Source organism: Schistocerca americana, chromosome 7 (assembly GCF_021461395.2).
Source record: "Schistocerca americana isolate TAMUIC-IGC-003095 chromosome 7, iqSchAmer2.1, whole genome shotgun sequence".
NCBI classification, from domain to species: domain Eukaryota; kingdom Metazoa; phylum Arthropoda; class Insecta; order Orthoptera; family Acrididae; genus Schistocerca; species Schistocerca americana.
The window spans coordinates 309,597,760-309,615,051 of NC_060125.1; the positions used below are offsets into that span (position 1 = coordinate 309,597,760).

The 17,292-nt window shown below is 43.3% G+C and overlaps 1 protein-coding gene across 1 annotated transcript in view; it reads left to right on the forward strand.

The window, feature by feature from the left end:
• LOC124622169 (nose resistant to fluoxetine protein 6-like) overlaps positions 1-17,292 on the forward strand; it is a 322,977-nt gene that overhangs the window by 133,752 nt on the left and 171,933 nt on the right. The window contains exon 3 of the mRNA XM_047147813.1: positions 16,057-16,272. Coding sequence (XP_047003769.1) covers positions 16,057-16,272 — 216 coding nt within the window. The remainder of the gene's footprint in view (positions 1-16,056; positions 16,273-17,292) is intronic.

The window sequence follows — 17,292 nt, forward strand, 5'->3', positions numbered from 1 at the left end:
GATCTTGTTCGTGGGCTCTGAGAAGGGCCTTTTCTATAGTCAGACATGTTGGTATGTCTCGTATCAGTGATAGTCGATGTACAATTAGGCAGGAGGTCAACGATCAAGATAGAGGATTGTCTGGCTGCCTCGAAGTGACTGTTCTTTAGCACCACCCAGGGGACACGTGTAGCTTAGGTATTCTGCGGACGTGAACAGTCGTTGTCCCCGCACATACACATAATTAAGTTTATACGGAACACTAAGTTCGCAAGTTCTACTAGTACCTGACCAAGTTTTTTTCTAAAACTTGGGCCACCTGGGGCTCCCGATTCCGTCATTTGCGTTTCTGGCCAAGCCCTGCGTGTATCATAAATTTGGGCGGTTCGGTGATAAGTAGGCGCGGTCACCTGGCCTTGGCGTTGGCAATGACAAGAATCCAGTGTAATGGGTGACAGCATATTTTCTTCGTCTCTATAAGGGCCAAAACTCTTATTGCATGGTAGAATCCACACGTTTCCACCGCTCGATTTGGTCCTTTGTCTAGGAGTCATAGTGACACACCCAGCACTCATCCAAGGTGATTAGGCAGCTAAAGAAATCAGCGGGATTGACCTGACGCAGCGACAACATTTCTACTTCTGCCTCGGTTTGGCGGACATTCCGAATGTACAGGGTGTTTCAAAAATGACCAGTATATTTGAAACGGCAATAAAAACTAACCGAGCAGCGATAGAAATACACCGTTTGTTGCAATATGCTTGGGACAACAGTACATTTTCAGGCGGATAAACTTTCGAAATTACAGTAGTTACAATTTTCAACAACAGATGGCGCTGCAAGTGATGTGAAAGATATAGAAGACAACGCAGTATGTGGGTGCGCCATTCTGTACGTCGTCTTTCTGCTGTAAGCGTGTGCTGTTCACAACGTGCAAGTGTGCTGTAGACAACATGGTTTATTCCTTAGAACAGAGGATTTTTCTGGTGTTGGAATTCCACCGCCTAGAACACAGTGTTGTTGCAACAAGACGAAGTTTTCAACGGAGGTTTAATGTAACCAAATGACCAAAAAGCGATACAATAAAGGATCTGTTTGAAAAATTTCAACGGACTGGGAACGTGACGGATGAACGTGCTGGAATGGTAGGGCGACCGCGTACGGCAACCACAGAGGGCAACGCGCAGCTAGTGCAGCAGGTGATCCAACAGCGGCCTCGGGTTTCCGTTCGCCGTGTTGCAGCTGCGGTCCAAATGACGCCAACGTCCACGTATCGTCTCATGCGCCAGAGTTTACACCTCTATCCATACAAAATTCAAACGCGGCAACCCCTCAGCGCCGCTACCATTGCTGCACGAGAGACATTCGCTAACGATATAGTGCACAGGATTGATGACGGCGATATGCATGTGGGCAGCATTTGGTTTACTGACGAAGCTTATTTTTACCTGGACGGCTTCGTCAATAAACAGAACTGGCGCATATGGGGAACCGAAAAGCCCCATGTTGCAGTCCCATCGTCCCTGCATCCTCAAAAAGTACTGGTCTGGGCCGCCATTTCTTCCAAAGGAATCATTGGCCCATTTTTCAGATCCGAAACGATTACTGCATCACGCTATCTGGACATTCTTCGTGAATTTGTGGCGGTACAAACTGCCTTAGACGACACTGCGAACACCTCGTGGTTTATGCAAGATGGTGCCCAGCCACATCGCACGGCCGACGTCTTTAATTTCCTGAATGAATATTTCGATGATCGTGTGATTGCTTTGGGCTATCCGAAACATACAGGAGGCGGCGTGGATTGGCCTCCCTATTCGCCAGACATGAACCCCTGTGACTTCTTTCTGTGGGGACACTTGAAAGACCACGTGTACCGCCAGAATCCAGAAACAATTGAACAGCTGAAGCAGTACATCTCATCTGCATGTGAAGCCATTCCGCCAGACACGTTGTCAAAGGTTTCGGGTAATTTCATTCAGAGACTACGCCATATTATTGCTACGCGTGGTGGATATGTGGAAAATATCGTACTATAGAGTTTCCCAGACCGCAGCGCCATCTGTTGTTGAAAATTGTAACTACTGTAATTTCGAAAGTTTGTCTGCCTGAAAATGTACTGTTGTCCCAAGCATATTGCAACAAACGGTGTATTTCTATCGCTGCTCGTTTAGTTTTTATTGCCGTTTCAAATATACCGGTCATTTTTGAAACACCCTGTATGTTAGCAGCCGCGCACCTCAGCGGTCGGCGAACTTCCCCGTGTTCAAAATGCCGGGCAAGAGGTTGAAAACATGCATGACTGATTTTCACTTTTTCCGCTACCGATCACGATAGCCGGTCTTCGTGCACCAGGGAATCCACTTCCCTTGCGATTTGGTTTCTTCTACTTCGTTCTACGTAATTCAGACGTGTCTGACCACACTGGAAGCGACTGCCCCGACTAATGACTGCATCATATGACGGTGCAGTGCTGCTGAATACATCTATCGACTCATCACGGATTTTTTGTAGCGTTCCTGCCCGTCAAATATCACAAAAAGTGATCTTATAGCTTGACATCATAACCTGATAGTGAACTGGTTTTATTTTCTTTTACGTTTGGTAGGTCCTAAGACATAGGTTGCTGCGTACGAAATAAAACTAACATATCAAAATTGTTTTTAATGGTGGAAGAAGAGCGACACCTCTTTCCAGTCCGGAGTAAATAAGTGATATATTTTGAGGTTTGGCCGCGACGATCAGCGATGCGCAACACTCGATTTTATGGCCGCGTGCTATACCGCCCCATTTGTGGCTTGTGTTCCTCTCCCGTATGCTGTTTATGAAGTCAGTTATAATCACATTTTAAGTTAATATTGCGTTAAGAGTTATTTTCATTTCATTTCACTATATCCAAAGGCAGAGTTAGCTACATACTGTAAACGTAAATCTTTCTTGTGTACACTAACAGTTTCACTCACAAAACATTCAACAACTACTTCCGTTCACATATTGTCGAACAAATGGCGTATGTTCCAGCGGGCAATGAAACAGGAATGGGATTTTGCTGTTGATGAAACTAAAGTATTTTGTTTTCTGGATGTTTTATGCTTAGATAATTGCTTACTTATTTTACTGTTACATATTTGGGTTTTCTTGATGCAGGCATTGTATATGAGGTGAAATGCGTATTTTTGTAACAGTTATTACAATTACTTATGTTATCTCTAAAAAATTGTACTGCCTTTTTTTCTGGACGGACGACGTTGATTCTGTGCAGTTACAACGTTTTGCTGCGAAACACTCTGGTTTTAAGAATCCGTTGTCCTTGGCGTTGGCAATGGCAAGAATCCAGTGTAATGGGTGACAGGATATTTTCTTCGTCTCTATAAGGGCAAAAAAACTCTGTTACATGGTAGAAAACTATTCTCTGTAACAAGGAACTTCTTGTCTACAGCAGTGAAATATTTGCGGACGGTTACATTTTGCAAAAGTGTCGCAATATTTTGAAAATCTCTCACAAAATCAACAATATTTAGGCTTACCTTCAAATAGCACCATTACGACATAAAGTCCTGTAAGAGACGGCCAACCATGTTGAAAATGAACAGTAGTATGCATAATGAATGGACTTGTCGCTCATCAACAAGTTATGCTTTTTTCATAAGCGACCAATCCAGCCTTTATGCAGTACTACTGTTCATTTACTTTTAAATGAAAACCATATGGAAAATAGGAATTACGATCAAGTTTCGTTGCTTTTTTTCTGACCACTGTCCTTCACTTTGTCTAACGCAATATCGAAACATATTTGAGACATTACTTAAAAATGCTGGAAATGTTCGAGATATGTGTTGAGTTCTTTCATTACGTCGAATGTTCCATATTCCTTCTCTATTTTCAACCATAACGGATGTACCGAAAACACTCTTCGCTGCTCAACATTTACGAGTTACAAAACATCCAGTATATCATTATCTTCGTCTGATGAAAAGACGTGTTCTGATCCATTCGTAGCACGACCGTCCCTCGTCTTTCCGATAGCGCCACTTCATTGTGAATCGCTCACGTCCCGCCCGCGCCACGTCGCTGAGTCGTTTCCAGCCGTCCGCGCCACACCATTTATGTGTGAACTGGGTCCACGAGTTCGCCCACACACGGAGCACCCTCTCCTTCAGCACGACACAGCCATAGCACGTACGAGCACTGCGGTAACTGCAACAATCACAGGCCTTGGGTTCACTGTCGTCGGCCATGCTCCATACAGTCCCGACCACACCTTAAAGAACACCTTCGGGGACTTCATTTTGATACTGATGCAGCGGTGCAAGCAGAGGTGAGGTTATGGCATTATTCAGTGACAGTTTTAACAAACAGGTCTCTTGTAGAGGGACTATTTCGAGAAATAAATGTGCAGACATGAGAAATAAAGGTGTGGAATCTTAATAACGGTTGTTTTATTTAAAAAGCTTTAAGAGCTTTACATAAAAATTTCGGAGGCAATAGTTTTCAGCACACTCTTATACAACTTTATGCTGCCTCTTGTACTTCATCGCTGTCTAATTATCACCACTGGAAACAATAATTACTGGGATATTCTCATCAAGTTCTTATCTATTTCTCATAGCAGAGTCACCATGGTTCTTTATCGGTTGGCAGAAACATTCTGTCTAAAAAAATCGGCCGCTATCCTTATTTACGATTTTAATTCAGCCCTTGCCCGCATCTCGTGGTCGTGCGGTAGCGTTCTCGCTTCCCACGCCCGGGTTCCCGGGTTCGATTCCCGGCGGGGTCGGGGATTTTCTCTGCCTCGTGATGGCTGGGTGTTGTGTGCTGTCCTTAGGTTAGTTAGGTTTAAGTAGTTCTAAGTTCTAGGGGACTTATGACCACAGCAGTTGAGTCCCATAGTGCTCAGAGCCATTTTTTAGCCAATTCAGCCCTTGTTACGAATATCAACAATTATTTTATATTCCACAAGAAATTTAAAATAATGGAAATCTCGCTTTGAAGTCACCCTTTCCAATAAAAAACTGATTCTGAATTACTTTCTTTTTCGAAACATAAATGTTTCCTTGTACTATTTTCCGTATACGGGTGCCTGTGCACAAGTTCTACACCTTACGTTTATTTAGAAACTGAAAGTATTCTTACGGAAAGCTTCTAGAACTGCCTGGATGCCGAGCGAGGTGGCTCAGTGGTTAGCACACAGGACTCGCATTCGGGAGGACGACGATTCCAACTCTCGTCCGGCCATCCTGATTCAGGTTTTCCTTGATTTCCCTAAATCGTTTCAGGAAAATGTCGGGATGGTTCCTTTGAGAGGGCATGACCGACTTCCTTCCCCATCCTCCCGTAACCCGATGGGACCGGTGATCTCGCTGTTTGTTCCCCTCCCCCCAACCAGCCGACTGCCTGGATATCCCCCTCGAAATTGCCACGTATATTCCTTCCGATTCTTCTCCTCCACATGCCATCAACCTTACACTTAGGCTGTCAATGTTTGCGTCACCCATTCATAACTGTTTGCGATCTTTGTGCGAGAGACAGAAAACAAAACGGTTTCCTAGCGTCTCCTGATATTATCGCTCTTTGCAATTTGAAATTATTACCGTCGGCCTAGATACAGGCTTTATCAAGTATCTATACTGCCAGAAAAAAATGCAACACCCACAAACACTGACTGCAGTGGCACTAGGGTGTAATATGTGTATACTGAATGTGTGTGTAAATTCCTAAGGGACCAAACTGCTGACGTCATCGGTTCCTAGACTTACACACAACTTAAACTAACTTAGACTAACTTACGCTAAGAACAACACACACACCCATGCCCGAGGGGGGACTCGAACCTTCGGCAGGAGGGGCCGCGCAATGCGTGACATGGCGCCTCAAACCGCGCGGCCACTTCGCGCGGCTATACTGAATAGTTGCAGTGAAAGTGATAAATTTGAAACGATCATTGCTCATCAGAGAGATCTCAGGAGGACTGTCTGTGCACCCTTTGTTTTGACTCTGCAGGCAGTAATTGTGCTGAGTTCAGAGGGGAATAGTGTCTGCAACGTTCTTTTGAGGGTACAACCATGCCCCACCGACGAGTGCGTACTCCTGTTGAGCATCTTTAGCCATTTGAACGGCGTCGCAATGTGAGCCTGCAGGAAGCTGAATAGACGAATCGACGTACTGCTGTATATGTTGGGTACATTGTGACGGTGATGTGTAGCTGCGTCCATCAATAGTCTGTGGAACTTTCCCACGCCCTTGGACCAGGTCCTGGACGATTGCGTGGTAAAGACGTACGTCGCAAGCGACGCATTGTGCGAGCAGCGGTGGCCGCTCCAACATCATCCAGGGAAGAAATCCAGGCAAATGTTGCACCTGCTGTGTAGCCAAGGACCACTGGGAACCGTCTGCTTCCACCAGAGCTCTGATCACTTGTACCTCCGGTCAGGCTACCATTGCCACCATGACACCACCCAGCAAGACTGTTAGGTGTTGTGGAAGAATCGACTGCAGAGCGAAGTTGCACAGTTTCGTCCTCAGTGATGAGCGTAGATTCTGTCTGTATACGAGTGATGGGCTTATACGAGTACAGTGTAGACGTGGTAAGCTGCCTATGACAAAGTGCATTCCGTCACGACACACAGGTGCCACTCCAGGCTCCACGGTGTGAGGGGCCATTAGTTCCAACTTGCAACCACGTTTGGTATTTCTTCAGGATAAAGTAACATTGCAGCGGCTGTTTCCTCGTGCTGCTGCTGTGACTTCGATGCTAAGATGATGTGCTTTTACTGCAGGACGATGTAGGGCCATACAGGGTTGCTGTGTAGCAACTGCCTTGGCCATCTTGTCAATAGAACACATAGGCCGTGGTAAAACAGGAAGTTATACATTGCCCATAGCTTGCAACAACCATAGAGGAATTGCAACAGAGGGTGTAAGATGTCTGGGACAAGATATCGCGGGATACCAATCGACACCTGTATGATCGTTTGCATCTGAGAATTCAAGCATGCGTTGTCGCCAGAGATGGGCTACTGTGTATTGATGGACTGTAAAGGCACCATTTACTGTGACGTGTGTTTTATGTGGGCTGAATTTTTTCATATACTCTTACAGTGATGATATACGTGTCGCATCTCTTTTCAATAAATTTACCTTGTCCGTGAGGGAGTTGCATTTGTTTCCGGCAGTGAATGTCGTTATTTAAATACTGAGGAATTTTCATTTTAAATTAATTTTCTTAAAACAGTGATTCATCGCTATTTAATTCATATTTATATTTAAAGTAAGACAAAGATGAAAGTTAGACATGCAGATGCTATAAAACTCAAGGATATGCCTTGACGTTGACAAGTTTCACACTGCTCAAAGAAATTTGTAGCTGCTTTCTTTCCTAAAATGTTTCAATAAATTTGCAACCTGTGGTCTAAGTTCAAGTTCTTATTTAGTCTGACACAGGTGAGCCGCCACTATTAGGGCCTAAAATAAAAAAAGTCCCTGAAAGTATCAGTTTACCAACATAAAAATCGTCACTGGAGCTCTGTAACATTCATCTGATACTGATGATAAACTTCCGCCGCCCCAACTTCGTTCAGCTCCAAACAGTGCTACATGATAAAACTAACAGTAGTAAAAACTGTTGTGTCCATGAATGATTGAGCAATAAATAATAGAAGGCGTGAGTAATCAACGAGGTTTGTTCCTTATAAGTGGAGACCAAAAACAGAATAATACAACACTTCAACGAGGGGCTAGCGCTGCCACAGGAACGACGATCTGTGGATGAATCCTGTGTCTGGAGTGCCGAGTAACAGAAATCCCTGAATAGTCCAACTCCAGGCGTAGTCGATATCCAGGTGAGGGAGTACCGAACGAGGCGGCCTCAGATACACCATGTGATCAAAAGTATTCGGACATCTGGCTGAAAATGACTTACAAGTTCGTGGCGCCCTCCATCGGTAATGCTGGAATTCAGTATGGTGTTGGCCCACATTTATCCTTGATGACAGCTTCCACTCTCGCAGGCTGGAAGGTTTCTTGGGGGATGGCAGCCCATTCTTCACGGAGTGCTGCACTAAGGAGAAGTATCGATGTTGGTCGGTTAGACCTGGCACGGAGTCGGCATTCCAAAACATACCAAAGGTGTTCTATAGGATTCATGTCACGACCCTGTGCAGGCCAGTCCATTACAGGGATGTTATTGTCGTGTAACCACTCCGCCACAGGCCCTGCATTATGAACAGGTGCTCAATAGTGTTGAAAGATGCAATCGCCATCCCCGAATTACTCTCCAGCAGTGGGAAGCAAGAAGGTGCTTAAAACATCAATGTAGGCCTGTGCTGTGACGCAAAACAACAAGAGGTCCAAGCCCCCTCCATGAAAAACACGACCACACCGCAACACCACCGCCTCCGAGGTTTACTGTTGGCACATCACACGCTGGCAGATGACGTTCACCTGGCATTCGCCATACCCACACCCGCCATCGGATCGCCACATTGTGTACCGTGATTCGTCACTAGATACAACGTTTTTCCATTGCTCAATCGTCCAATGTTTACGCTCCTTACACCAAGCGCAGCATTTACCGGAGTGATGTGTGGCATACGAGCAGACGCTCGACCATGAAATCCAAGTTTTCTCACCTCCCCCCTAACTGTCATAGTACTTGCAGTGGATCCTGATGCAGTTTGGAATTCCTGTGTGATGGTCTGGATAGATGTCTGCCTATAACACATCTTCAACTGTCGGCGATCTCTGTCAGTCAACAGACGAGGTCGGCCTGTACGTTTTTTTGCTGTACGTGACCCTTGACCTTTCCACTTCACTATGACATGGGAAACAGTGGACCCAGGGATGTTTAGCAGTGTGGTAATCTTGCGAACAGACGTATGACACAAGTGACACCGAATCACCTGACACGTTGGAAGTTCGTCAGTTCCGCGGAGCGCTCCATTCTGCTCTCTCACGATGTCTAATGACTACTGAGGACGCTGACATGGAGTACCTAGCAGTAGGTGGCAGCACAATGCACCTAATATGAAAAACGTATGTTTTTTGTGGTGTCCGGATACCTTTGATCACATAGTGTATCAGCGATAGTGAAGTCCAAGACGAGACTGCCGGCCTGAGGTGCCACATGCTGTTCTAAAGCCCCGGCGGCGTAGGAATATTCTCGCCGTCGATGTCTTCGCTGGAGTTGCACCACGTGGTTGGAGCGATACCGTCGTGCACCCACAATGACGGAAAAGAAGCCACAACATCAAAAAATAATTAACGTGAAGTAATGAAAGTTCGAGGATACGGTTCTCTAGGTAATATATTCAAGATATTGACAACCAATATCTCAGGTTCAAAAATGGCTCTGAGCACTATTTATTTATTTACTGTTCCGTGGGACCAAATTAAGGAGAAGTCTCCATGGTCATGGAACGAGTCAATACATGAAATTATAACACGATAGTAGAAACAGATAAAATGAAATATAAAAAAAAAACATATTCAGGCGACTAGTCGTAAGTTTAAATAAAGAAAATCAACAATGTAACACTGGAATTTGCTTAATTTTTTAGCTCTTCCAGGAGCTCCTCGACAGAATAGAAGGAGTGAGCCATGAGGAAACTCTTCAGTTTAGACTTAAAACAGTTTTGGTTACTGCTAAGATTTTTGAGTTCTTGTGGTAGCTTATTGAAAATGGATGCAGCAGAATACTGCACTCCTTTCTGCACAAGAGTCAAGGAAGCGCATTCCACATGCAAATTTGATTTCTGCCTAGTATTAACTGGGTGAAAGCTACTAACTCTTGGGAATAGGCAAATATTGCTAACAACAAACGACATTAAAGAAAATATATACTGTGAGGGCAATGTCAGAATTCCCAGACTATTGAATAGGGGACGACAAGAGGTTCTCGAACTTACAACACTTATAGCTCGAACAGCCCGTTTTTGAGCCAAAAATACCCTTTTTGAATCAGAAGAATTACCCCAAAAAATAATACCATGCGACATAAGCGAATGAAAATATGCGAAGTAGACTACTTTTCGTGTTGAACTGTCACTTATTTCACATACTTTTCTAATGGTAAATAAAGCAGCATTTAGTTTCTGAACAAGATCCTGGACATGGGCTTTCCACAACAGCTTACTATCTATCCGAACGCCTAGGAACTTGAACTGTTCCGTCTCGCTTATAATATGCCCATTTTGTCTGATCAAAATATCGGTTCTTGTTAAATTGTGAGTTAGAAACTGTAAAAACTGAGTATTACTGTGATTTAGCATCAAATTATTTTCCACAATCCATGAACTTATTTCATGAACTATATCATTTGATACTGTTTCAATATTACACACAAGATCCTTCACTACCAAGCTGGTGTCATCAGCAAACAGAAATATTTTTGAATCACCTGTAATACTAGAAGGCATATCATTTATATAAATAAGAAACAGCAGTGGCCCCAGCACCGACCCTTGGGGAACGCCCCACTTAACAGTGCCCCATTGGGACTGAACATCACTACCACTCTCAATATTGCAGAGAATTACCTTCTGCTTTCTGTTCTTAAAGTAAGAGGCGAACCAATTGTAAGCTATTCCCCTTACTCCATAATGGTCCAACTTCTGCAGTAATATTTTGTGGTCAACACAGTCAAAAGCCTTCGTTAAATCAAAGAAAACACCTAGCGTTCGCAACCTTTTATTTAATCCGTCCAAAACCTCACAGAGGAAAGAGAATATAGCATTTTCAGTTGTTAAACCATTTCTAAAACCAACCTGTACATTTGACAGCAAATTATGTGTGTTGTGTCTAGGCAAGACAGCCTAGACACAATGCGAGGAAGCCAAAAGGCACGCGCTTAAACTCACGCATTATGGCGTGAGGTCTGAAACAGGATACGTAATGAATGCTATAAAGAAAAGTACGTAGCTTCTGGAATACTTAACTTTAATCCATCATTTGTATATCGCTCTTGACGATACAAGTGAGACTCTTTAGATACAAGCTATGTAAGACTAATGGCGCCTTGCTAGGTCGTAGCCATTGACTTAGCTGAAGGCTATTCTAACTATCTGCTCTGCAAATGAGCGAGGCTTCGTCAGTGTAGTCGCTAGCAAAGTCGTCCGTACAACTGGGGCGAGTGCCAGTCAGTCTCTCTAGACCTGCCGTGTGGTGGCGCTCGGTCTGCTATCACTGAAAGTGGCGACACGCGGGTCCGACATGTACTAATGGACCGCGGCCGATTTAAAGCTACCACCTAGCAAGTGTGGTGTCTGGCGGTGACACCACAATGTGAATTTAAATGCTCCAGTAACCTTGTATATACAACCTTCTCGATAACTTTAGCAAACACCGATGGCAAAGAAATAGGTCTAAAATTGTCAACATTATCCCTGTCTCCCTTTTTATAAAGTGGCTTCACTACCGAGTACTTTAATCGGTCAGGAAACCGACCACTCCTAAGGGAAAAGTTACAGATATGACTTAATACTGGGCTAACATACATAGAACAATACTTCAGTATTCTGCTAGATACCCCGTCATATCCATGAGAGTTCTTGGTCTTTAGTGATTTAATTATTAACTCAATCTCCCTCTTGTCAGTATCATGGAGGAGCATTTCAGGTAACAGTCTCGGAACACTTTTTTCTAAGAGCGCTATATGATTCCCTGTTGGGACTACGTTTCTATTTAGTTCACCTGCTATATTCAAAAAGTGATTATTAAATACTGTACATATATGCGACTTATCAGTAACACGGACATTCCCACTACGCACTGATTCTATACCCTCGACCTGTCTCTGCAGACCAGCCACTTCCTTTACGACTGACCATATGGTTTTAATTTTCTCCTGAGACTTAGTTATTCTATCTGCATACCACATACTTTTTGCCTTCCTGATAACATATTTAAGCACCTTACAATACTGTCTGTAATGGGCTACTGCATTTAGATTTTGCCTGTTTCTAACGTTTTGATATAATTGCCACTTTGTTCTACAAGACACTCTTATCCCTCTAGTCAGCCACCCAGGCTGCCTATTTGTGCTAGTACCGTGTTTTGAACGTTCTAACGGAAAGCAACTTTCAAAGAGCACGAGAAAAGTCTTGAGGAAAGCATTACATTTATCATCTACTGGATCAGCTCTATAAACATCTTGCCACTCTTGTTCCTTGATAAGGTTTACAAAGGTCTCTACAGCAACTGGATCAGCTTTCCTAAACAGTTGATAACTATATTTAACATGTGTTGCAGCACAAAAATCTTTTACAGTTAAAATTTGTGCATCATGATCTGAAAGGCCATTCACCTTTTTGCTAACAGAATGCCCTTCTAGTAATCAGGAATGAACGAAAATGTTGTCTATGGTTGACCTACTGTACCCTTGCACTCTCGTTGGAAAGAATACGGTTTGCATAAGATTATATGAATTAAGGAGGTCTACTACCATCTTTTTCCTTGCACAATCACTTTTACAATTAATGTTGAAGTCACCACATATAACTAACTTTTTGTATTTCCTATAAAGTGAACCAAGAACCTCCTCTAGCTTTAGCAAAAATGTTGTAAAATCGGAGTCTGGGGATCTATAAATAACAACAGTTAGAAGTTTAGCTCCATTAAATTTAACCAAACCTGCACAACATTCAAACACCTTTTCAGTGCAGTTCTTTGAAACATCAATTGACTCAAATGGGATGCCGTTTTTCACATACATGGCTACTCCCCCACACCGCAAAGAGCTCCTAGAAAAGCTGCCAGCCAACCTGTATCCTGGTAAAGGAAGCCTCTGAATTATCTCCTTATTTATGAAGTGTTCAGATATACCAATAATTTCAGAGTCAACATCTATAAGCAGTTCACTAACTTTATCTCTAATACCTTGTATATTTTGATGAAATATACTAATTCCCTCATTACTCGGATACCTAAATATAGGTAAATGTAAATTAATGCAGATGAATAGGAAAAAAATCCCGTAATGTTTGAATACTCCATTAGTAGTGTAGCGCTTGACACAGTCACGTCGATTAAATATTTGGGCATAACATTGCAGAGCGATATGAAGTGGGACAAGCATGTAATGGCAGTTGTGGGGAAGGCGGATAGTCGTCTTCGGTTCATTGGTAGAATTTTGGGAAGATGTAGTTCATCTCTAAAGGAGACCGCTTATAAAACACTAATACGACCTATTCTTGAGTACTGCTCGAGCGTTTGGGATCCTTATCAGGTCGGATTGAGGGAGGACATAGAAGCAATTCAGAGGAGTGCTGCTAGATTTGTTACTGGTAGGTTTGATCATCACGCGAGTGTTGTGGAAATGCTTCAGGAACTCGGGTGGGAGTCTCTAGAGGAAAGGAGGCGTTCTTTTCGTGAATCGCTACTGAGGAAATTTAGAGAACCAGCATTTGAGGCTGACTGCGGTACAATTTTACTGCCGCCAACTTACATATCGCGGAAAGACCGCAAAGATAACATAAGAGAGATCAGGGCACGTACAGAGGCATATAGGCAGTCATTTTCCCTCGTTCTGTTTTGGAGTGGAACAGGGAGAGAAGATGCTAGTTGTGGTACGAGGTACCCTCCGCCACGTACCGTATGGTGGATTGCGGAGTATGTATGTAGATGTAGATGTAGATCAGTAGCGTGTGCCTTCTGGATTCCGAATGAACAGATATCTATGCGCCAGACTGCCAAATGGTAGTAAACAGACCTTTTTAGTTATTATTATTTTTTGTTTTAATGTAGTTATTTTATGCATATTTTCCCCCCTTAAATAGCATAATGCTTAGTTATTACTAACAAATTTGAAATTATATTAAAATATTATGTGCTTTATTCATACCAATTCCTGTGCAAGATTCGGTCTAATCTTTTACATAGATTACAGACTAAAGCAAAATAGCAAATAAATGTCACATTAGCACCATATTTCACCACAGCTCAGACCAACGGCAGTGTGTACGTGTGAGACGGCCAGCTTTGAAATAACACAGTTTTCTTGTAGGTGGCCTAGGAAAACATTTCAGACATACCGCCACTCAGAATCGACACGTAAAGATTTATGGAGTGGCACAAACGGCATCATGAATCTCCACTGCCACTGGGGCGCTGATTCCCATACATTTCGAGATCGGAAACGACAGTTCGACGTGTGATGAGCAACAGGACGACATTCTTGACAATTTTTGACACTGCTGACACCTCCGGACCATTCAGCTCTTCTCTATGGACATCGCTTGCCAGCAACACCAGTGAACGTTTTCGCGACTCTTTGGAGTGCAGTGCAACCGCAATGTTTGCCCTGGGGCACAGGGTGGAACCGCAAGGGACCGTTTAAAATCATTAGACGAAATATGAACGTGATCCGAAGCAGCAAAGGGTGCGTATGCTTTTTCAGCCTTCCTCTTTCAAGCCTTATGTGGCATAATAACAGAGGGGTGTGACATTGACAAAAAACGGCAAAGTGTCCGGTTAAAGACCCTCCCTGCCTCCTCCACATTTCGGCAACACCATCAGTGCAACCCAGCTGCCTTGGTTTAGCACTTTGAAACGTACCTGAACAGAGACAACCTGTGATGAAGTCCTAGGCGTTTGCAGACAGGCAACCCTTTCAACACGCTCCCGAGTCCGCAAGACATACAGTACTAGCAGGCCGGCGAGCAACAGTGCAGCCTGCCTGCTGGCGCCTCGGACTCTCGTCACGGGTTGTGTCCGTTCAGTTACATTTTTAAATTTCTCGTTAAATGTGGGCAGGCGGGTTGCACCGACGGTGTTTCCTAACTGGGTGGTCTTAGAAGGATACTTTACCTTTTTATGTCAATGTCACACCCCTCTGCTATGATGCCACGTAACGCGTGAAAAAGGAAGGCTGAAAAAGGACAAGGACCGTTTGCTGCTTCGGATCGCATTCAAATTTCGTAGAATGTGTTTTGAACGGTCCCTAGTAGTTCCACTCAGTATATCAGAGCAAAAGCTGCAGTCACGCTGCACTCGAAAGGGATGAGATCACGTCCAATGGGGTTGCTGGTTAGAGTAGGACTAAATCATCCGGGGGTGTCAGCAGTGTGAAAGGTTGTCAAGCACGTCGTCCTGTTGCTCATCACACTGCGAACTGTCGTTTCCGACCGCGAATTGTGAAAATGAAAGCTCCAAGGGAAAGGGTGGTTCCATTCCCAGCTCCTGAGACCTCTCGTGTGGATTTTGAGTAGCGGCTTGTCTGAAATGCTTTCCTCAGCCACCCACAAGAAAACCGCGCGATTTCAACGCTGGAAGTCACGTTTCTCACCTCCTCGCACAGGCGTCAAAAGAAGGGGTGAAATGTGGGTAAGCAGGGCCTGATGATCTTCCTATCGTGTGACATTCTGGTGAAATTTCGTGCCACCTTGCACCTCGACAGACTTTCTCTTTTTTTTTTTTTTTTTCAAATGTCGATACCTTGCTATTTGAAGCGCCCCCAAGTCCGAGCGTGACGTCACAGGGCGTCATGCTTTTGTACCATTACAGAGGAAGGTTGTAGGCACCTTTGAGCCAAATTTGAAACTTATGCGTCATTATTGGAGACAATTAAGAGATTTCGGAAAAATGATCGTTTAATTCTGTTGTGCTTTTTAGTTTCATAGTTATGACCTTTAATTCTACAATTAATCTGTGTGGTTTTGTAAAGCATACATAGGCCTATCCACCAACATATAATGCTGCCTGTGTCTGTTTTCAATTTTTTTACAGTTGTTCCTGCATGACTCCCTCGTCGTTATCCCTTTAATAATATTTATCGCTTATTTGTAAGTTTAAATTGTTATGTCAGTAAATTACATTTCTGACAGGAGCGCGTAAGTCAGTTTTCACCTTTTATTTCATGCATACAAGGCTCCCCTGCCCTCCAACAATTTTATGTTGCATCCCACATCATCAGTCCACCTGCTGCCGACCTATTTTGTAATTGTTTTATGATTACTCCACATAAGTTCTCTAATGTCATATTTTCTCTCATATTCAACATGTACTTAGCACTTTTGTCGTTATTAGCAGATCGAAACTGTATAGCAATTCAACAGCAGAGTAACAAATAATTATTTGTGTTCGCAGATGAAGTGAGCCCAGAAACGCTTTTGGCCGTCGCAGATGAAGAAAGAGAAGAGTCAAACGAAGATAATGTGCAATCTAGAACGCTGAAGGGCAGCATATTCGAACATTTACCAGTGTTCTCGCTGGCCAATTCCAAAATAAACAACAGCCTCTGTGTAAGGCACAGTCGCATATTCCTCCACGAGCTAAAGAAATACAAACTATGGGCATTACAAAGTAAGTATGTCAACAGTTTGCCTACGTTGGTAATATATAAGCTAACAGTGACATTTGCAGTAATAAGTGTATCAGAATGTAAATGGAGGACTATCGCGGTGAAAAGTGGCACTTATAACATTCAACAACTAACTCACGGCTACACGGGGTCAATGGCTACACTGGGTCAACGATGAAAGGCTCGTTTAGCGTATTGTGTAGAATAAAAACATCTGATACAGACGTGAGAAGAGACCCACACGGACTCCGCCTGCCAGTTTAATCCATCGCTGGTCTAGTACATTGTCCAGCCCAAGTGTGGTTTTCCGGTGATAGCCGGATGGATTTTCCATTTTCACTTTCTGAAACATGCGACCAACTAAATTTGACTATAATTTTGAAAGGCGGATGGTATACATGGCGTTTTTTCCATAATAAAGGGCTTTTCAAAAAATTCCTTCGATTTCAGAAGACTATATCGTCTCCATGAATTTAGATAGGGACTTGGGATAATTTTTAACTTACACCTAAGACTACAAAGCTATGTTTTATTTTCAAAAGAAGCATCCTAATTTACAGGGGTATAAATGTTATGTACATGCACATACAACCTGGGGTACTTTTACAATTCTGCTCAGGATCAAAGTTTTGATCTAAGTGGGGTCACAGTCTACTCAAAAGTTTATATACAGTTTCAAATATTGAAATTTATTCCTGAAATTCAAATTAATGGGTACACATGTACAACTTAAAGCGACATATGAAAATTGCGCCTGATCATGACTCTAACACAGATTTCCCGCATATCGGAAACGTCGCCCTACAACTTACGTTACCCGAGCACGCTCCCTGCAGAGACCAAAACTTCCATTATGTCACGCCTATCTATTTCTTCTCATAGATTATTAACTCATTTACCCCCCGTCGCACATCTCGTAATTCCCGTGCAGACTTCACAAATTTAAAACTGACTGTTCATCAAATGTCGCTAGTCTATGACTTCTCTTGCAGTTGATTCTATTACCTGTATTACCTGCATTG